This window comes from Hylobates moloch, unplaced genomic scaffold (assembly GCF_009828535.3).
Source record: "Hylobates moloch isolate HMO894 unplaced genomic scaffold, HMol_V3 SCAFFOLD_8, whole genome shotgun sequence".
Classification (NCBI taxonomy): domain Eukaryota; kingdom Metazoa; phylum Chordata; class Mammalia; order Primates; family Hylobatidae; genus Hylobates; species Hylobates moloch.
The window spans coordinates 53,633,282-53,655,175 of record NW_026652283.1 but is presented as its reverse complement, the minus strand read 5'-3'; the positions used below and the strand labels follow the sequence as shown (position 1 = coordinate 53,655,175).

The 21,894-nt window shown below is 49.1% G+C and overlaps 1 protein-coding gene across 1 annotated transcript in view; it reads left to right on the top strand.

Annotated features, from left to right (window-relative positions):
* The first annotated feature begins 616 nt into the window (after nucleotides 1-616).
* QSOX1 (quiescin sulfhydryl oxidase 1) overlaps nucleotides 617-21,894 on the top strand; it is a 42,887-nt gene continuing 21,609 nt past the window's right edge. The window contains exons 1-3 of the mRNA XM_032160853.2: nucleotides 617-966; nucleotides 12,787-12,887; nucleotides 21,656-21,701. Coding sequence (XP_032016744.1) covers nucleotides 702-966; nucleotides 12,787-12,887; nucleotides 21,656-21,701 — 412 coding nt within the window. The 5' untranslated portion in view covers nucleotides 617-701. The remainder of the gene's footprint in view (nucleotides 967-12,786; nucleotides 12,888-21,655; nucleotides 21,702-21,894) is intronic.

Sequence of the window (21,894 nt, the reverse complement as noted above, 5' to 3'; positions counted from 1 at the left end):
ATTGGAATCGCCCTAACAACCTTATGAGGGTGGCCAGATGTGGGTCCTGAGGAAACTGATTCCACGGCAACGGCCCGCCAACCCAGCACACCCCACAGTGGAGAGGGGGCTTCTGATCCATGAGTAGGGCCCCTCAAATGATGTTCCCCTTTAGATGGTCACGGACATCAGCAGGAGTGGGTGCATCTGATCCTGTGGGGTCTTGGTGGTCGCAGACCACGCGTCCCTCTTCTCACATCTAATTCACAACGTCTCATCGCTCTGCGGGAGCCCAGAACTGCCCTAAAACAGCCGAAATCCGGGTAGTCTATTCCAACGGACTCCTCTTCCGTTGGATACGGGGGCCGTGAGAGGCCAAACAACCTCCGCAAGGCCCCCCCCCGCAGCGACCGCTCGGCGGACGCTCCATTCCTTTACCGGAGTGTACACCTCGCCTCCTGGGGCCTGAGGCGGGAACCCGGGTCGCGCAGCTCTGAGGCCTCGGCGGACCACGAAAGGATGGCTCACCGCCCGGCCAGAGCCAGCCCCGGCAACAAGCTCAGCCCCGCCCGCTCCCGCGCCCAGGCGCGGCCGGCGGGGCGGGGCGGGGGCTTAGGGGCGGGGCCACGTGGCTCCTCCTTGCGGGCGGAGGCTGGCGGTGCCGCGGCGCCGGGACCCGACTCATCCGGTATTTGCGTGTGGTGGTGAGCGCAGCGCCGAGGATGGGGAGGTGCAACCGCGGCTCCGGGCCGCCGCCGTCCCTGCTGCTGCTGCTGCTGTTGCTGCTCGCGGTTCCCGGCGCTAGTGCGGCCCCGCGCTCGGCGCTCTATTCGCCTTCCGACCCGCTGACGCTGCTGCAGGCGGACACGGTGCGCGGAGCGGTGCTGGGCTCCCGCAGCGCCTGGGCCGTGGAGTTCTTCGCCTCCTGGTGCGGCCACTGCATCGCCTTCGCCCCGACATGGAAAGCGCTGGCCGAAGACGTCAAAGGTGAGAAGCGGGGGCGGACCCCTCCACCTGCCCGGTGGGCAGCCCCCTACTCCGGGAGCGCGTCCCTCTTCCAGTCACCTCCGCCCACCTCTTCCTCTCCGCGCATCCCACGCCCCCACCTTCATGTTTCTCAGCTCCATTTTTGGCTCCCGCTCCATTGCCTTTTCCTCTTGGCCCTCATCCCGAGCTTCTCTCCCCTCTCCGCGGCCTGGGCCCCCAGACCTGCCCTGCTCGCTCGGTTCGCCCCCCGCCAGGTTTCTGCCTCCTCCCCTGCGAGGGGTCTCCTTTGTTCCTTCCTCCGCATGGTCCGCTGACACCTTACCGTTTCCTAGTCCAGCCTTGTGGCAGTCCTCTTCCTCTCCTCCAGGGACCCATGTCATCTTCCTGCCAGGTTCCCTAGCTGCTGTGGGTCAGTGCTGGGGAGAAAAGGGAACGGACATCCATTTTGCCTCCCTGCCGCCTTTCTCCACTCCCTCGACTGGTTGACCCAGGTGGTACATAAACTTCCTTTCTCATTTTTGTCTTCGATGTGGGTATGCCTACCTGGCAGTTTTCCTGTCTCTGTTCCGGGCCTCTCCTGACCTGCCGCCTCCAGCTCCTTAGCTTCTGGGCCACATCCTTCTCTCTCTTCCCCCGCTCAGACCCTTATATTTTAACCCCATGCACCCAGAGGCCTTTGGTGCGTGTTTGGCTCTTGGTCCATGTTCCCAATCCCTGGTTGAGGCAGCAAAACTATATTTACTGGATTCCGAGACACCATCACCTGTGAGACACACTGTTCATTTTATGACAGCCCAACGGGTAGAAGGATAGGAAAAAACCACTACACGTATAAAGATTTGAAGGTGAACTCTATTACAGAAATGCTAAAATTTTGAAACACTTAAGACTTAAGGTCGAGGAAGTATGGTAATAATAGTAATTAATATTTACGGAGCACCTATCATTTCAGGCACCTTACTAAGTACTGGGCATACATTGTCTCATAGTTTCCTTTCCACAATTTAAAGATTCCTGTGGTGTCACACATCCACCTAACCCAGGTGGTAGTGGGTATTTGGCGGGCAGGAGTGGTGTAGTGATAGTGATTTGTTCCTGACTTGCTGCCTCTGAATGGAGTTACTTCCTGACTCTGGTGCTAGGTCGCTAGCACAGGCTCCTGCCCTGAAATGGTCATTGAATGAGAACTGTGGGCATCTTTGGAAATAGGCCTCTTTCTAGAGAAAGGGGAACTGGAACCATTGGTCCACTGTTGGTATTTCTTGATAAATTCAACTCTTTGTGGTAGAACAGTGCCTTTGTAGATGTTAGTTTTCAGACTCACCCTCCCTCTTCTCCTGAGCAGCTTGCAGATTGGTTTCTGAAGAGGCGAGATGGAAACATGTGTACGTCTTTTAGCCATATGGTCCTGGAAAATTATTTTAAAATGAAACTTATAAGCCGTTTTGACCTCCAGTTTACACTTGTCTGCATGCCTCACTGGTCCCATTAGCCGAACCTGCCTTTCTGAGCAGTGCTTCACACCATTTCAACACATTCGGTCAGGGGAGGAGTGATGTCAACACATCTGGTCAGGGGAGGAGGGAGGAAGAACATGGATCATGGAACTGGAACACCTAAGAGCAGGTGATCTCAGGGGACATTGTGGGCATGAACATCATAAAAATTCCCAGATTACTCTCCACTTTGAGGTTACAAGAGGTGTTCAGTGGCTGCAGATGGACTTATTCTAGAATTTCTTCCTTCTTGAGAGAGCTGGAGGGAAAGATTAGCTTCCAGCTGACTCACATGTTTGGCCTCTTGCAATGCAGAGTTTTAGTTTTCCTATGAGTTGCATATCTAGATACTGACCCAGTCTGCTCCTGGATGAGGGTTACCACTTCCAAACGGGATTCCCCAGTGCATGGAGCCTTTCTCTAAAATAAGAAAGCGAAACCAGAATTTAACCTCTGAAAAGGAAATGGAAGGATCAAAGTCTGTGGGGGTGAGCCAGGGTAAATGGGAGGTGGGAGATTTCAGTGGAAACTGGAGGTCTCCTGTGAGCCATTGGTGTAAGTCAGCCCTTGAGCCAGATCATGTTGGGAGGGCACTGGCAGAATCTGCTGTCAGCCTGCAATGAAGAATGTCCTCCACTCTAACCCAAAGAGGTGTTCCCTGGTGAGGCCCTGCTGAGAAGCTAGGGTTGGTCTCGTTTCATCTCTCTGTCCTGAGGTTTCTTGAGAAAGGTTGGTTGTGGGCCCACAGAGGGCTGCTCTCATCCCACCCTGGGCTGTGTGAGTACGGCCCATGCTCTCTGCTGAGGACACCTGTATCTTGAGGCAGGAACAGAGACAGAGTGAAGGTCACAGGGAGAGAGAAGAATTTTGCAGCCATACTTGGCTGGCTTCAGGCATTTAATCTGACTGAATAGGGTTCATTTCTTCAGTGACTAGGGCAGTAGATTCTCTAGGGCACCTGCTGCCCCAGGGCAGAGCTTGTGTTTCCGAGAACCTGGTTCATCCCCTTTCTATTCCAGAGCAGCTCCCTTTGTCTCACCATATGTTTTGGAAATTGGTTGTATCCAATTTAGACCTTCATTGCTATTCACTGGCTAATCAATCAGCAATATTTGTTGAGTGATAAGCATTGTTTGCATTGCAGTTGGGGAAATGAGCTACTCACAGAAGAAAAATTGGCAAGTATTACAAAGCTGTGTTTGAAAAAGGCCTAAGGAGTGGTTCAGCCATTTCTTATAGGAACCCAGGGGAGGGGAAGTCACAGAGGGCTAATCTGATCACCAAAGGCCTTCATGCCGGTAGTTATTTATTACATGCTTGCCTTATGCCAGCACTTTGCTAAGGGCCTTCACAGGCCATTATGACAATCCTTACCCGGGAAAATATCTGAACTATGGATATTGTCTTCCTCTTTTTTTAAAACAGGTAAGTAACTTTCCAGGTTTACATAGATGCTGGAGGAGGTCATTGACTCCAGCTCTTTTTGGCTCTCTGGAGCCTGGGCAGGTAGAGAGGTGGGTGGAGGAGGAAGGATACTCCAGGTGGAAAAACAGCATTTGCTGAGCTATGGAGGTGAGGTTCGTAAGGCGTGTGTTTGAGTGACAGTGAGCAGTGTTGGTTTTGCCCCCCTTCTCTTCCAGGGCACAGGCCACATCTGCTATGTGTACCTGTGATTCCCCGCACAGAGCATGGTACAGAGTAGGAGCCCACTGCACGTTCATGGTGGCCAGTGGCCTGAGCCTCACAGGATTCCAAATGACAGTGTGAGTGTAGAACCTTCTACTGGTGCCGTGGATCCTCTTGACTCAGACCGGGGGTGTCAGCCAGGTGTGAGGGGTAGAGAAGGCATTTTGTCCATCCAGTGACGTCACTGCCCAGAAACTGTCAGCAAGGAGGAAGGAAGGCATGAGTTGGTGACCGCATAGTGCTGACCAGCTGAACAGGGCATAAACTCTCTGTGTCAGGAGAGCTCCTGAAGACTTCGGTGTAGAGTCCAGAGCTGAGGGTCAGTAGATTCTAGTCACTAGACCACCAGGTCTGACTGGCTCTTGGTGGTTTGGGTAAATCTGTGCCTCTGTCTTCATGGAAGCCCAGACCCACTTAACACTTGGAGGCTGCATGTTTCTTGTTAAGAGTTGTTTGCCATCCAGCACCTGAACGGTTGTCAGAGCTGGAAGGGGCATTAGAGATCATTCATCCTGGTCCTCGCTGATCCAGGAGGAAGCAGAGGTCCAGAGAGACATGTGGAGCTCACGGTGCTGCAGCCAGTTAAACTCCAAGCAAGGCTTCCTGCCCCACCCAGTGCCCTCCCAGCATTTGTGAGTGGGGCAGGGGACGCTGCCCTTGACTCCAGACCAAGCCCCCAGTGGGGACTCAGCAGAATCCCCAGAACACCCTCACCAGAGGGCATCCCCTCACCCATCAATCTAAAATTTACAGCTGTCCAACTTCTCTTGCCTTGCCACCCTTCTCCTCTCCATTAGTCCATTTATTCTGTGGTTGGTAGAAAAATTATGCTGTTCAGAGCAATAATTGCACCAGGAAAAGGTTTTCTCTCCAGTAGTAGAGCTAGACTGATACTGGTGATCATTTTGGTGTTAGGCATTTAAGTCACCTGACACTTCAAAAAGCCTCTGTCACCGAACTCTGCATTGCGTTGACAGTAAAGCTTAAATGCAGCTTTGCTTTAACAATGGAGCACTCAGATAAGGACCTTCTCTGTTCCATCTCCTGTTACTTGTCAAAAGACAAAATTACACCACATTCAAAAATCTTAACTGGCTTTTATTTGTGATTCTAGAATCGTACAACACCACATTCTGTCTTACAGAATGAGTATTCTGATGAGCTGAGCAGAGGAGTTTGGCTTTATAGACAGAAAAAGGCTGAAGAAAGTAGAAACAGATCAAAAATCAGATTGGTTATTTCGGTCCCTTTTAAAGGTTAAAGCAGAGGAGACTTCTGTATGTTGGCTGAAACTGGCTTGTTTGAAGATTCGACTGTTAACTCACTCTCTCCTGATCTTGGAAGGTCAGATCGACAGCTTAGTTTTGGCTTGGTGGCGTGGAACTTCAGCTTGAGGGGCTCCATCTTGGTTTGGTCTCTCGGGCCTTGTGCAGGAGCTCAGTCCCAACCAATGGCCTCCTAGAAATATTATTTAACAATTCTCCCCTTTTGGTCAGGTTCTCACCTAGGTGAGAGTGTTACTAAAACAGGGCATCAGCACTACTCTCAGTAATCATCGTTTTGGGTTTTCAGTCTTAACACATCATTTATAGGTTAAGGTGTCCTCATTATGCGTTTCTTGGAGTTTTGATCATTCCAGCTGGAGAGAGACCATTTAGCATTCAGCAGATGGCTGCATATAGACATTTAAGACTCTTTGAGAGGATACAGTGTAACAGGGAAACTACTATAATGACTCTCCCCAGGACAATACTAAAAGTTTACAATATGACGCTTAGCCAGGGACCCATGAACCAAACCAACTAAACCAACTAAAATTGAAGAGATCAAAGAATGAGCTAGATGAAGAATTTACCCTTTTTAACCAAGTACTATTTGTTCATTTTTTTGCAGCTGAGTCTCAATACCCTATGTGTCTGTCCATGTGCAACAGAAACTGTCAGCAATTGCACAGATTCCCTGTTCTCTAGTAGGTAGCAGTTCTGTTATCTAGTATCCCATGACTGGGTTAAATTAAAGCAGGAAGTGAGAACACGTGGGTCTGAAAGTCTGACTCTATAAAAGGGACCACTAGTACAGTTTGAACAACAGTTGTGTTAGGGATGTTGCTGAAGTTACCCACTGGGCGGACTAAAGGATCCTTTTGGTCATGTAAAGATCTGGGTTTAGCGTGACAAATCCAAGATTTCGTGAAGTTACCCACAGAAGCCACTGATTGTGAAATTCTAACTACAGCATTATCCTGCCAGACAAAAAAAGGTAGATGTAATCAAGGATAAAGTGGAAGTCTTATTCCAATGAAACTCTTGTTCAGAAGTTTTGGGAAAGCATGCAGTTGCCAACCTTCTTGTCCTGGTTTGCAGTTTGATTGTCTCTGGTTATGGCATTGGGCATTTTGGTGAACTCTTTGTGTGGCGTACACATCAGGCATGAGACTTGTCCCTTGAAATGTACAAGTTGTTCAGCTTCTGCTTGTAGGGCTTTAGGCACAGAACAGTTCTTGTTCTTAGTTGGAGAATTGTAGCTAGTTATTGGAAGAAACTGCAAGAATTCAGGATTCAATCCATCTTATAGGTAGATGATAAAAACTTGAAAATGATCAACAAGGCTACAGTCTAATAACAGATGTACTATAGTTTTTCTTTAGGAACATATTTTTTCTCTCTATAGTCACCCCCATTTCTATCAAAGATAATCAGGGTAAGCAGGAGGCAGAGGTCACAGTGAGCCGAGATCGCGCCACTGCACTCCAGCCTGGATGACAGAGCAAGACTCCATCTCAAATAAAATAAAATAATAAAATAAAATTAAATTAAATTAAATTAAATTAAATTAAAATAGTAAAAATAATCGGAGTAAGACTAATTTGCTTGCAAATATGTTTAGTCTCATCAAACTTGGCCTGATTATTTACATAAGCATGGCAAGAATAGTGACTGACCACATAGGCTCTTCTTAAGTTTGCTTTGCTAGAACTTATCGATAAGGACTTTCAACAAACTTACCAGATTGGACTTTCAACAACCTCTCCAGGCTAGGAAGCCAAACCAAGCCCAACTTCAGATTTCACCTGCAGTACCTATAGGTTCATCATACGTATATTCTCAAGTATGGCATCACACTCAAAACCTTGGTAATATGACCAGTGTTTCCTGTTGTATCTTGTTTTAAAGAGAGCAGATACTCATTGAACTTATGCAAATAACAGTATTGGATAAAAATAAGAATATTCACAAATAGTTTCTGAATTCCAGAGAGATCTTGTAGGGAGAAAATGTTTCCATTTTTGTTCACAAGAGTATACTTACCAAATTGCTGTAAACTACAGATAGCTTAAAAGAAAATAAGTTTTCTTAAATCTGGACAACAAAACATTAAAAAGAACCAGCAACGTTTCAAATTTAAAAACCATAAAAACCCATAATTCTTCATTAGTTCATTTAGTCTCATGTAATTAATTCTTGTTCTGCTTGATCTTATCAGTTTTGCAGACCCATCAGTTTCTTTTCATTAGCGTTCTGGAAATTCTTTCCCAGTCCAATCATATTATCTCGAAGTTATCAGAAATGGCACTTATCAGAGACTTTTCCGTGGATCTCCTTGAAGATGAAGCACTTTAGGATTATAGTTGCTTAGAAAAAAGCTTTTAGAAAAACATCAGAATAAAGCAATTAACTGTAGACAATAAGACAAAATGGTTGTGGTTAAAGATCTGATGAGAGTTCATAATAATAATGTCACAATTGACAAGGAAATTTGGTTATTGCTGTGCATACAACATTTTAACCTAATAACCAAAATTAAGGCTGATAATAATCATATTTCTAGGAATATCATATAATTTGGGGGATACACATTAATAATGTATAAAAATACATTAATAAATATAACTCAAAGAAGATTAAACATCATTTCTTGTTTGACAATGCTTCCCATATAATTAATATATCAAATGAGCCTAATTAGTTTAATATCTCTCCTTTGCAGAATCTTTGAGATGTTCCAGGGCCCCCTGAGATGTTCCAGGGCCCCCTGAAATGTTCCAAAGTTACTTCAAGTTCAGAAAGCCTTAATTTAGAATTTGATTTTGGAAAGTTTGTACAAAATGTCAAAGGTTTAAAATTAAAACACTTAATCAGGCTGGGCATGGTGGCTTATGACGGTAATCCCAACACTTTGGGAGGCCGAGGCAGGAGGATACCTTGAGCCTAGGGGTTCAAGATCAGTCTGGGCAACATAGGAAGACCCCATTTCTATATAAAAATTTAAAAAAATTAGCCAGGTGTGGTGGTGTGCACCTGTGGTCCCAGCTACTTAAGCAGCTGAGGTGGGAGAATTACTTGAGCCCAGGAGATCGAGGACAAGGGAGCCACGATCGCACCACTGCACTCCAGCCTGGATGACATAGTGAGACCTTATCTCAAAACAAAAACAAAAAAGCAAAACAAAAAAATCACTTGATCAAAATAGGATCACAGGTCACTGTTAAGTCACAGTCATTCATCTAACCAGAATGATAATTAAAAGACTTCAAAAGGAAAATATAGAATGTTACATTGTTGCAGAAAAAAACAGCTGTTTTATACAGAGGACTCCATTTTCTTAAGTAATCAAGGACCTAATAAAGACAACATGAAGCACAAGGAATCATCTTGATGAAACAAAGGATCTTTCTTTCTTAGGAGAATTACCTAAAAGGTACAGAAAAACCTTTCACTGTTTCCTTTTATTTATTTATTTTATTTATTTATTTATTTATTTATTTATTTATTTATTTATTTATTTATTTTTTGAGACGGAGTCTCGCTCTGTCGCCCAGGCTGGAGTGCAGTGACGCAATCTCGGCTCACTGCAAGCTCCGCCTCCCGGGTTCACGCCATTCTCCTGCCTCAGCCTCTCCGAGTAGCTGGGACTACAGGCGCCCGCCACCACGCCCGGCTAATTTTTTGTATTTTTAGTAGAGACGGGATTTCACTGTGGTCTCGATCTCCTGACCTCGTGATCCGCCCGCCTCGGCCTCCCAAAGTGCTGGGATTACAAGCGTGAGCCACCGCACCCGGCCCACTGTTTCCTTTTAAGAACAGATCAATACTTCAAGAAAACCTTGTTTTAACAGAGAGAACCAAATTCTGATTTTTCATCAGTGTACTTTTGATATTAAGGCTCATCAAAAAAAAAAAGCCACACAAAAACTATAAGTTAGCCCATTCGACCACACTTGTTCTTTTCTCTTCACAACTTCCTTGTATCCATTAGTTTGTCCTGTACTGTTCCTTTTTCTCATTGTGAAATAACCAGTCACTCTACTTTAGAACAAAATGACTTTCTTTTTCCCTTAATTAAAATACATCCTTATATTTTATGACTTCCTTTATAAACCGTGCCATACTTCCCTTGCATACAGAATTATGTCCCTTATTATTTCTAGTTTTAGTTGCTTATATTAATTAGTTTTTACTCCTTAGTAATCTTAATTTCTAGTGAAAACTAGCAAGCATTGTGAACTGTCTTCTATTAACATTCACCATTTCATAATTTCTAAAAACATGTTTCCTCAGCTTTCCATGCTTATTACAGACCCAGTTATATTCTCTATGCCATACAAAAACAAGATGCCAAAGCATATATACTTTAAACTTATGTTCAGCAATTATTGTTTCAGTATTTTAATTTACTTAGAAACGATATTTTGTGAATATCTATGACTTAATTTAACGTAAAATAACTGTAGGAGGAGGCTGGATATGTGGACAGGGGCCAAATGAAGAACTGCCTTCTGGTTGTAGATTTTCTTCTAAAGTCAGTTAGAGCCCCCAGAGAATGTTGAATAGAGATTGACATAATCAGATCCACAGAAGGAAAAGATCATTTGGTGGCTAGAGAGGCCAGTGAAGGGTGGAGCACGTTAGAACCTCACCAGGAGAGAAATAATATGTTGATGTTTCTCTAGATGCCCTGCCATGAGAACCTGTACTAGCTCATGGGACACGGAGGGTAGGTTGGAGGTGAGGTCAGTAAAAAACCAGATCACCGGTTCATGCCAACCTAGGACAGGCATGAGGAGATGGAGGTTTGGGTGAGGGAAAAGACTTCAGAGGAGAGTGGACAGGATGTGGAGGCAGGTTAGGATCAGCAATCCGCTGGTAGGGGCAGAGGGATTGCATCCTGGGCCTGGCATGCAACAGGCCCCGACCATACCTGCCTTTGTGCAGGCTGCCTTGCAGGTGAGGTTTAAAGCCAAAGGATACACCCCAGCTTGCAGATACTTGGATAGGGTCAAGTTGATATCCTTGTGTGCAGGCTGCCTTGCAGGTGAGGTTTAAAGCCAAAGGATACACCCCAGCTTGCAGATACTTGGATAGGGTCAAGTTGCTATCCTTGTGTGCTAAGGGAGTCAAGAAGTCTCCCCAAAAAGTGTGTGGTGAGGGGGTGTTGAGGAGGTTGGGGAAATGGCATCATAGAATATAGCTCACCTGACTCTGCTAAATACTTTTGAAGTCTGACTCTGGTAAATACCTCCATCCACTTCCTCTTCCCAACCCCCCACCCACCTCCCTCCTTCGAGGAGTCCAGAAGCTACAATGCCAAAAGCAGACTACCAGCAAGAAAGGTGGGGAAAGAAGGGGGTGGTGTGGCCACAGGCCTTCCTCCCAGCTCCCAGAGCCTCCTCCCTTGTATCAGCCCCAAGAAAGGCCAGCTTAGTTGCCTTCTTTCCAGGGATGCGTCAGGGTGTGCCAGGCTCTTCCTGCATCTGTCTCGTGGAGGTGAGGGTAACACTCCTTCCCCAGGCATAAAGTGTTCTTAGGAGCTCTGATACCTTCTAAAATTGTGTTCTTCTCAGACATCGTAAGGAGTAAGTTCTAGGGTGGAGTATTAGGGTGTTTTTGCATTGCTAAAAATAAGTACCCGAGGCTGGGTAATTTATAAAGAAAAGAGGTTTAATTGGCTCAGGGTTCTGGAGGCTGTACACAGCATCTGCTTAGCTTCTGGGGAGGCCTCAGGGAGCTTTTACTCATGACAGAAGGCAAAGCAGGAGAGGAAGCAGGAGGGGGTTAGGAAGTGCCACCCTATTTTAAGCAATCAGATCTTACGAGAACTCAGAGTGAGAACTCACTCGTTACCAAGGGGACAGTGCCGAGCTGTTCATGAGGAATCTGCCCCCAAGATCTAATACCTTTCACTACGGAATCTAATACCTTTCACCTAATCTAACATTGGAGATCACATTTCAACATGAGATTTGGAGGGGACAAGATCCAGACCATATCAAGTGGGGTCAGAGGTCCTGGTAAAACTGTGACCATCAGGGATGTTATTCAGATATTAGTGTTCTGTACTTAATGGCTGCTGGGTGGGCTGCCTGTGTAAATTCCACTCCTTGCCCCTGGGGCATGAGCTTCAAATGGGAATTGTGCCTGCCACCAGGCAGGCCTCTCCTCCTCTCATCTGCCCCAGAGACGCATGTGGGTCTAGCTGCCATGGAGGTCATCCTGAGCTGTCCAGGCAGACACTCCCAGTCTGGTCCCTTCTTGCTCCCTTCTATTCTGGCTCCCATGCCTCCCAAAAACCCTCCTCTCCAGGCAGCCTGGTCTCTGCCAGTCCTCTCCTCCTCCACCTTGCTCAGGCAGTTCCCTGCCCACTGGACCGATGGTCTAGGGTCAACTCTGTTTCCACCTTTCCTGCTGAGCCCATGCCTTGGTCTGTGGGGCTGACCTCTCCTGGCTGGGTCCGAACTTGAGAGTTCTGTGCCACATGATTTGGTCCCTGTCACTGCCCCCTCACGGCTTGTGTGGCTTCCTCTGTGCACACCTTGGCTTCCAGCTGGAGCAGCCTCCATGTGGGTGGAACTTTGGTGGATGCTCACAGGGCACCTGACCTGGAACCTGAGCTCAGGAGAGCTGCCTGGTATATGAGCTTGTTTCTTCTCAGATCCTGGGCTGTGGCCCAGAATGGTGCCATTATTCTCTCTGCCAATGTTTCAGCGGCCAGCAGCCTTGTGGCCTGGGGCCTGATGCAGGGGCGGGGTTAATCTGCCAGACTCTGGCCTCAAGGCTTCTTTCCCCGAAGTTCCTGGATTCCAGATGCTCCTATTTCTGGCTGGGGACCCAGTGCCTGATACCCTTTACCCCAGTCACTCAAGCTCTGCCCACTACCAGTATCTCTGGCCCTAGGAAACTTCCCCAAGGGTCCCCTGGGGAATTCCAGATCCCCTAAGGCATGTTCTCCACCCTCTGGAACTGATCCCATTTAGAGCCCCAGGGACAGAGGCAATACCAGGGCTTTTCCCGGGGAGGTGGGGGGCTGGGGGGATGGCGAGGAGCAGGGCAAACTCCTGCAACATCTCGCAGCCCCCATCCCCGGCCCCGCTTAGTAATGGGGAAACAGATACCATTATGAGGCAGTGTGACTTATGCTAATCATCCAAAACACAGGTTCCCTTTTGTGAGATGCTAGCTAAACGCAGACCAACCGGAATATCTCAGAGGTCCTTTTCCAAGGAAGGTGTGACCTTTGTCATAAGAGCTTTGGGATCAGGTGCTGTGGGGTTGGCAGGGGTGAGGCATTGCATTGGGGGAGGTGGGCAGGCAGAGGAGGTACCAGCCCCTCTTATTTACCCCTGGGTTTTTTGTCCTTTCAGCCTGGAGGCCGGCCCTGAATCTCGCCGCCCTGGACTGTGCTGAGGAGACCAACAGCGCAGTCTGCAGAGACTTCAACATCCCTGGCTTCCCGACTGTGAGGGTGTGTGACTGACAGGAGGGGAAGGCAGGCTGGGCCTGCTTTGTTTCCCTTTGTATGGGAAAGGGGCCATGTGGGATGTGTTGGGATGGGCAGATTTCAGCTGCTCTGATTTGAGCTGGGAGGTGATCATCACTTGGGTTGGTGAGAGCTCCCTGCTCCCAAGGTCCTCTTCAATTGCTCTCCCTCTTGACCTCCAAGCCTTAAGAGGTCTGATCTAACTCTATAAAACCAGGATTCAGGCTCTGACCCATCTGTGGGTAGGGTCAGACTCTAGAAGCCTAGTGGTCCCCCATAAGGGAACCCCAGACACTCTGGCAAGCCTCAGCCTTCTCAGGCAAAAATGCCTTGAACCACAGGTAGCTAAGAAGGGACCTGTCAGGGTAGCCTCACCCCACTGTCAGAATGTCAGTGCCTCAAGCAGCAGGGATCCCCAGCACGGGAGTTATCACACCCAAGGCATGAGGGCTCTGTCACCCCCGCTGTGGTAGAAAGTGGCACGAGATCTCTGATGATGCCTTACCTGCCAGCCTGCCCAATGCAGGGGATCAACAGCTTAATTAATGTCTGAACAGCTTCCAAGGCTCTCAAATAGGAGGCCCTGGATAGCCCAGGGCAGCAAGGCTGCTGCAGTTATGGTGAGGGCCCTCCCCTGGGCTCAGGCCTGGCTCTAATCCAATTAGTTTCCTTCCAGATTAGAGAAGCCAAATTCAAATCTCTGTCTCTGTATCACCAGCTATAAATAATATGTACCCTCCCACCAGAATGGATCTAGAAAAGCAGTTTCTTCTGTAGCCATTGAGGATAATTAGGAAGTGCCTTTGAAAGCTGAAATGCCAAGCATTGTCCCTGGAACAAGATGCCTCCGAGCTGGGGGTAGGGGCGGCCAAGTTTCAAGCAGAACTGTGAGCCAGAACTCAGCTTAATTACCCCAGCCACATCCATCCGGGAAGTAAGGCGGCGGCTCCACCAGGAACGTCCAACTCTAACTCCATGTGACCTTTCTGTTCCTCGAGCCCAGTGCAACCCCCACTGGATTCAGGGTTTCCACACCTAATAGAAGTCCCTTCCTAAACTGTTACCACATAGCGTCAGGGCCCCCCAGGCCCCAGGTTTAGCTGAGACCAGGTTGGTCTCCTGATAGTGTGGGTGTGGCGAACCAACAGCTACTGCCGCATCATTGAAAAGTGGCAGCAGAGAGACTGCATGTCAATCATCCCTTTGAAATAAAAGGCCTTTCTGGCAGGGACATGGTGCTATCCTTGGCCCTAAGGTGTGTAATTGAAAATATTCAAACAGGGCACTCTGGTCCTTTGGCTGAACCAGGGTGAGTGGCCCTGAGTGGGAAGCTGTGGGCAAATTAGTGTGGCAGCAGGAACCGTCATTCACAGGCTGATATTTTTCTCCCAGTGAGCATGAGCCACAGGGGTGCAGCCACTGCCCAGCCCCCAGGGGAGGGGTTGACACTGGTACAGCAGCTAGGGCAGGACGACCGATTGGAGTTCTGTAGGGCCTGACACCTGAGCTTTCTGACTCTGCCTGGGAGAGGCTGGGCACAGCAGAGACGAAGGAGGCGGCCCAGGCCCAGGAGGTCAGAGGCTCCTCAGCACCACCCCATGTCACGCAGCACACGCAGCCTGGATGCCTCAGATGAGTCACCATCTCCTGAACTGCCTGGCTGGCTGTGGGAGGGGCGCTGGGAGGGCCCTCGCTGGGCTCCTTGGCCCTCCCCTGCCTCCAGACGGCCAGCACCTGGCAGGGCCAGTCTGGTAGTCATCTGTCCACAGACCAACACGGTGGCCTCCCCCGGCAAAGCCTTTCCTGCCTCTCCTGAGGAAGCTGTGGCTCAGTTTTGGCCAGGGGGAGGCACCCAGTGCCCAGTCCATAGGCCAAGTGGCTTGAGCTGGCAGGTCCCTGCTCTGAGGTCCTACACAGTGGCTCTTAAATAGTTTCTTACTGTGACCGACTATAAGCAATACACATTTTTAGATTGTGATCCCAAAGTTGGTATATATCTGCTATCACTAAAACAAAAGTTTCATAAAACAAAATGTGCAGTTAAACTTACTAAGTGCAGTTAAACTGTGATATTTTCTGTTCTTTTTTTTTTTTTAAATACGGCTGTGATTAAATACATTGATTTGACAGCTCATTACAAGGTTGCTTCTAGTGTTTGGAAAACAGTACTCAAACAGATTCCAATATCCAGAGATTCGGGGCCATGAAGAACCCGTGTGCCCTTGCCAGAGGCTTACCTGGGGACTGCTGGTGGGCCAGAGACATAGCCCTGTTGCCCTGCCTGCTGCCCCCTGGGGGCTGGAGCTTGTCCTTGCACTCTGTCCATGAAGCGCTGAAAGGCAAGGGCCCATGTGAAGCAGGGGGAGGAGAGAGTGCTTTTGGTATGATGGGGACAGGCCCACACACGAGAGTCTGGCCTCCCCCAGTGGCATGTGTGACTGTCCTTTTCTTCTGCCTCCGGCCCTTTGTCACTATGAGCAAACAGTGAACTTCTACCAGCCCAGCCTGTTTAGCAAACACCTGGGCCCTGAAGGGCGGGCCAGCCGTGTCAGGTCCCCATCAGGCTGGAGCCAGAGCCCAGCTGGAAGGAAACAAAGGTGTGGGAGAGGGAGGGGCTGGTTGGCTGCAGGTTCTGGCTGGAGCTTGGCGACTTAGAGGCTGGAACTTCCGGGTCAAGGGGCTTCTCTGTGGGCCTCAGGAGCGCCCTTCAGTGGGAATAGAATGGGACTTTTTATGGCCGAAGGCCTGGCCGGAACAAGGGGTACACAGCACAGCAGCATAGGGGTGGGGAAGGGCTGGCCTTCTCTCTTCGAGGCTCTGAGGAGATCAGTGATGTGGTTTCAAATCCAGGCCTCGCTGCTTACTGTATGTGGCTTGGAAAGTCACTTATCAGTGCCCCAGCCGTTGGCCCCAGTTTCCTTGTCTGTAAACATGGGATGATAACATCCACCTAAGAGGACTGTTGCCAAGTGTGAAGTGAGGTCTTCCACATGAAAGTGCTATCACGCTGGTGTGATTTGGACTTTAGTAAAAGTTAGTTTGCTTCCTTCCCGTTGTTCCATCTCCCTCCTGGGCCACCCATGGGGCTGCTGGTAGCTGCTGTGTGGCTGCTGCTGGACTGTGTGGCAGTCCATCCGTCTGTCAGCAGCCACTGCGGGCCTACTTGCTGGGTGCCCAGCACCGCACTCACCACTGCAGGTGTGGCCAGGAGCGTGAGATCCCCAGAGCCCACGGCCAGTGAGAGGCAGCCAGGGATAGGTACCCAGGGAATGCCACAGGAGTTTGCTGGGCCCACGGAGCTCTTTCACTCATCAGAGAGGAGTTTGTGTAGGAGGGGACTTCTACTTGGTGTTGAAGGACAGATGGGGTTTGGCTGGGAGAGAAGAGGAGTGTGGGCGGGCCTCATAGGCAGGAGAGAAGGTGAGAGCCAAGGCCCTCCGTGGGCAGGGCGAGGTGGTGTGTTGAGGAGACTCGTCCAGCTGGGCAGAGGCTCATGTTGAGGGATGAGGCAGAGCTGGGGGAGGAGGGAGCCCAGAAATGGCAGGTCCTTGAATACAGGTTTGGAAGCAGGGACGCCCTGTGAGAGTACAGAGTCTGGGCTGTTACCTTCTGTGGCTTTTGCTAGAAGGTGAGATGTCAGGGAGGAAGACAGGACTCCAGGGTGTCTCCTGTCTCTCTTCGGAAAAAGGAGGTGGGCCCCTTTCTCAGCAGTCAGCTGCTGTTTTGGGGGTCTTTTCCATGGATAATCCATGGTGTTGGAAGTGGTTAAGGTAATGAATCCTCATGGGCTTACTATGAAATACCTGGAGGCTGGACCATTTTCCTTAAAACATTATAAAAGCTGGAATTGAATGCCATCAGTGTCACCCCTGGGAAGTGTGCTTTCTCTTGAGCTCTTTTGGCCCCAAGAAAGCAGTCACTCCATAGTTTCGTGAAGACCAGCCTGGTGTTGCCTGGTTTTCTGCCATTAGGGAGCAGCTGGAGGTCTTCCAGAAGCTCCTGTGTAAAGTGATGAAAGAAAAGGGATGGGTGCTGACTGCTCCTGGAGAAAAGCAACACACTCCTGAAGTCTTAATTGCCTGCTTCCAGGGAGCTGTGGTGGTTTCCCTTGGGCAGGGCACATGCCCCAATGGTTGACTTAATAAGGATACATTTTGATCAGAGGACAAAAATGTGCCCTGACTTGATTTCCACATGAGCTTCCAGCGTGGTCAAAGGGCAGAGATTCTCTGTTCAGCTGAACAGATGTCTGTTGAGAGATGCCAGACACTGTGGAGCTTGCAGAGATAAATAAAATGTCGTCCTGCTTCCTGGTCAAAGGTGGGTGCATGGGTGAGTGGTGGATTCAGGTTGAAGTTCATTGCAGCTGGAGTGGCAATGGAATGGAGGCAGTGGAATGGAGGGCAATGTGAGGTGAGCTTGGGTTTGGAGCCTGGAAGTCCTTGAATGCAGTGAGTTTGGACATTATTCATTGACAGTGGGGAGTCATGGAAGAGATTTGAGGAGGAGCAAAATGTTCAGACCAGAACTGTGCCTTAGAAAACTAACCTTAGTAGCAGTGAGGAAGATAGCTGGAGTATGAAAAGATTGAGCATACTAAAACTTCTGAGAGCATGAAAGGTGGGGACTGATGCAGTGACCCAAAAATACGTCATCATCTGTCGGGCCTGGTCTAGACAAGGCAGGTGGAGAAGGAGAGGACTTTTGAAGAGGTAACACAGAGGTCAAATTCATAGGACTTGTCAGCTAACTGGATGATGGGTTTTTGGAGAGGGGGATGGTGTGGGTGGTAGGGAGGAGGACCGGTTGCTGGGTGAGGTAAACACAGGTGGCAAAGCAGGTTGGGAGAGGGGTGACTCAGTCTTGGGGATGGTAGGGGAGGGGCTGTATCCTGACACCTGAGTGGAGGCCACCAGGAAGAACCAGGAGTCTAGGACAGGTGAAGGCTGAGATGCAGAGGGTTTAGATGGCAAATCATTTGGACAAAGTCATTGGCTTTGGCAAGGGAGAAATGATAGGTTTGTTCATTGATGCCTTTATCCACTCATCATTTAGAAGCAAGACTGAGCAACTTCTTTGTGACAGTGCCTTCAACAGCTTTTTAAACAGAAGAGTGTCAGGACCTGACGTGTGTCTGTAGGAGAGACTGGGGTAGGAGATGGGGGTGGGCAATGGGCACAGGAGAGCAGTCGAAAGTGAAGCTAGGACCAGGGCAAGGGGGCCAAGTAGGGCTGGTCAGTGTCAAGCCAACCAGGGGAGGGTGGCAACGTGAAGGCAACAAAGGAGAGCAACCACAAAATGTGGCACAAAAGATGACAAATGCTCGCCATGGGAAGACAAAGCAGGCAGTAATAACATCTGTACCGCAGAGAGGCCAGGAGGGCGGGGAGAGATCACTGGAGTGGCTGAAGAGAAGGTCACCACGGAGCTTCCCTAGAACAGCTTCAGCTGAGGGTTGTGGGGATGGCGAGAGGGCAGTCTGAGGAGCAAGGGCAGACGCTGTTCCAGGAACGTTGGCAGCATGGGGACACGGGAAGGAAATGCGGTCACTTGAGAAGGAAGGAGGGCCTCTCTTCATCCCCATCCTCCTTCCCTTCCCACCCTTTCCTTTTTTAAGGTTAGACTAGAAGGATTGAAATCTATCTGTAGGCCTAGTTGGGGGGCTGTAGTAGAAAAGAGGAATGATGAGAGATGGCTAGGAAGAAGTTCCTGAAGAGCGTGAGGCGTGGGAGCCAGAAGTGGGAGGAGACATTGGCCTGGGAGGTGGGTGCGAAGCTTCTGAGGACAGAAGGGAACAGCTGAGGTGCAGCAGGGCCTTGCCTTCAGCCTGCATCCTGGGGAGAGGCTCTTGGGGTCCCTGCATCCCCCTGGGCCACTCTGGCTGACCGAGGTTCCTGGTCAGACTCCAAGCTGCTTGTGGCTGCTGGGATCTTGAGGGGTTGCCTTTTTAAATTTTTTTTATTTTTTGAGACAGAGTCTCTCTTTGTCGCCCAGGCTGGAGTGCAGTGGCGTGATCTTGGCTCGCTGTAACCTCCACCTCCCAGGTTCAAGCAATTCTGCCTCAGCCTCCTGAGTAGCTGGGATACAGGTGCATGTCACCACATTTGGCTAATTTTTATATTTTTAGTAGAGATGGGGTTTTACCCTGTTGGCCAGGCTGGTCTCAAACTCCTGACCTCAAGTGATCCGCCCACCTCAACCTCCCAAAATGCTGGGATTACGGGCATGAGCCACGGCACCTGGCCTGGAGAGGCTGCCTTTTGATAGAAGTAATACAAGCCCCTTTTAATATGGGTACCTGCTCAGATGTGGGTCACCTGATGATTGATGACAAAAAATGACCATATTACTTTTCAGAGGTAAAAATAACAGCTGTATCTGTGGGAAAGCCACCCAGTTCAAGGCTTCATGATGTCAGTGTTGTTCTCATATGTGTAGAAACCAGTCAAAGTGTAACCTGTGTGTAAATAAACAAGAGCACCATCACCGTGAGTAACTGCAGCGCAACATCACCCTCAGGTTTCCTTTTTGTTTTTAAATTTTATTTATTTTTAATTTTTAACTTTTTGTAGAGATGGGGCATCACTGTGTTGCCTAGGGTTCAAGTGATCCTCCCTCCTAGGTCTCCCAAAGTGCTGGGATTACAGGTGCGAGCCACTGCACCTGACCTGGTTTATTATTTGTCTGCAAACCAAACCCCAAATAGGTGTATCTTCAATTTTGTTCATGAAAAAGTGTCAGTCCATAAATGCCGTAACTTACATGATCAATGTGATCTCATAATCAAGGAAATTTATGATCATTTTCTTAAGTATTAGGATAACATAATTTTAATAGGCCAATAAAATTAAATAACTGTAAAGAACACTATTTAAATACATGTGGTATGTATAAGTGGATGGTTTTCATCCACAATAAAAGTTTATATTAATGTTTTGAAAAGAGAGAGTAAAGCAGTGAGCAGGAGTAAGGGCCCGGGGGAGGTCACAGGGAGCAGAAGCTTGCAGATGGGGAGAGACAAGTGGCTTCTCTGCAGCCTTTGTTCCTCATGTGGGAGAGGGTAGCAGGTGGCTTCCAGATTTTCTGCCTACAAATGTCTGTAACAAACAAGTCCTAGCTGATCATGGCTCCTAGTGTTTAAAAGGTATGAAGGAGGGAGGGGGATGCTGGTGGTGGGTGATGATGGTGCTGTTTACCGGTTCCTTGAGGTATGCACTAGGTACCGTGCTAAGCACTTTAGGTGTATGGTCATGGAATCCTCACAAGTCTTCAAGGTAGATGGCGTCATCCTCATTTCAAAGATGAGAACATGAAGGTTCGGAGCAGTTGATGCGTTGCCCAAGGTCACACAGCAAGAGCAAAGCAGAACCAGTCCTTGAACCAGGTCTGCCAGAGCCCGGGGCCTGTTCTCAGCTGCCAACTTGGGATAAGGCCAAACAGCTCTATCCCAAGGAGGGAGAAGGAAACCAGTGTTTGGCTGTTGGAGGCAGAAGTCCAAGGTAGTGAAAAGTGGCCCCGAGGCTAGAGTCCCACAGGAAGAAGCCTCTTCCCAGCCTGCAGGCTCTCCCCTTGGCAGTTCAGTGGCCGGCTTCCAGGACAGCTCAACTGTGTTCCCTCCTGAATCGGAAGAGCACAGGCAAAAGCCTTGGCAGCTGTCTTGCCGCCTGGGCAGAAGCCCAGATTGCCAGGAGTCAGGCTCTGTTCTGTCTGTCCTCGTGCCCCAAGGAGGTGACAGACTAGGCTTGGGGTGTCATGTACATGGGAAAAGAGGACAAAGTGATGAGTTAAATCAGCTAGTCTGTAGCAAGGCATGTTTCCCCAGGGACTCAGGTCCCTCCTTCAAGAGGACGTGTTCTGGAGACCCCTTCCTTGATTGTGTCTGCTGTGCTGGGCTGGGACTTCTCAGTGGACAGAGACAACAGCCTGTAAGCCCCTTTTCCCAAGTAAGGAACAAGGGCACATCGACACAGAAGCAAGCTGACATTTCCCAAGGGACGTAGGAAGTGCCTGCACTTCATGTTTTCAGATGTGTCTGCAAAGGAAAACAGCAATGGTACTTCATCACTCATCCATTCGATAAATAGTTGCCAGTAATTACATGCTAGGTACTGTGCTGCATAGAAATGGCCCTCGAGGAGGAAAGTGTATGAACTGCTGCCCACAGGATCCGTGGATGCTTCCGAGGGGTGTGGGAGGGTAACGGGAGGGAGCCAGTATCCAGCTCCTAGAGCAACCTCCCCGCAACTCCCCCCAACTCATCGTTTTACAGATGAAGAAACAGGCTCAGCCGGGCGCCTGTAATCCCGACACTTTGGGAGGCTGAGGTGGGCGGGTCACAAGTCAGGAGTTTGAGATCAGCCTTGCCAACACGGTGAAACCCCATCTCTACTAAAAATACACACAAAAAAATTAGTCGGGCATGGTGGCGGGCGCCTGTAGTCTCAGCTACTCGGGAAGCTGAGGCAGGAGAGTCCCTCGAACCTGGGAGGCAGAGCTTGCAGTGAGCTGAGATCGTGCCACTGCACTCCAGCCTGAGCGACAGAGCGAGACGCTGTCTAAAAAAAAAAAAAAGAAAGAAAGAAAGAAAGAAAGAAAGAAAGAAAGAAAAAAGAAGAAAGAAACAGGCTCAACAACATTAAGTGATTTGCCCAGCCACCGCATTGAATAAGTAGGCAGATTTTCAGAGCAGGCCTGCGTGGCTGCACTCTTGGCCACTATCTATCACTGACGCCAACCTGTGTATTTGCTTCCAGTTCTTCAAGGCCTTTTCCAAGAACGGCTCGGGAGCAGTATTTCCAGGTGGGTGCCCGGCTCTGGTTGTCCTGTTAGCATCTTCCTCCCCCACCCTCCCTCTTCGCCTGGGTTTCTATTGGGGTGGAGAAAGCCCTGGCAGTCGGCAGGGTTGAGGGTGAGGTGGTCCCCACGGGAAGCCTAACTTGTGTCTTCCCAAAACTGTCCTCCCAGTCAGCCTTAGGGAAAGGTAGGTTGAAGA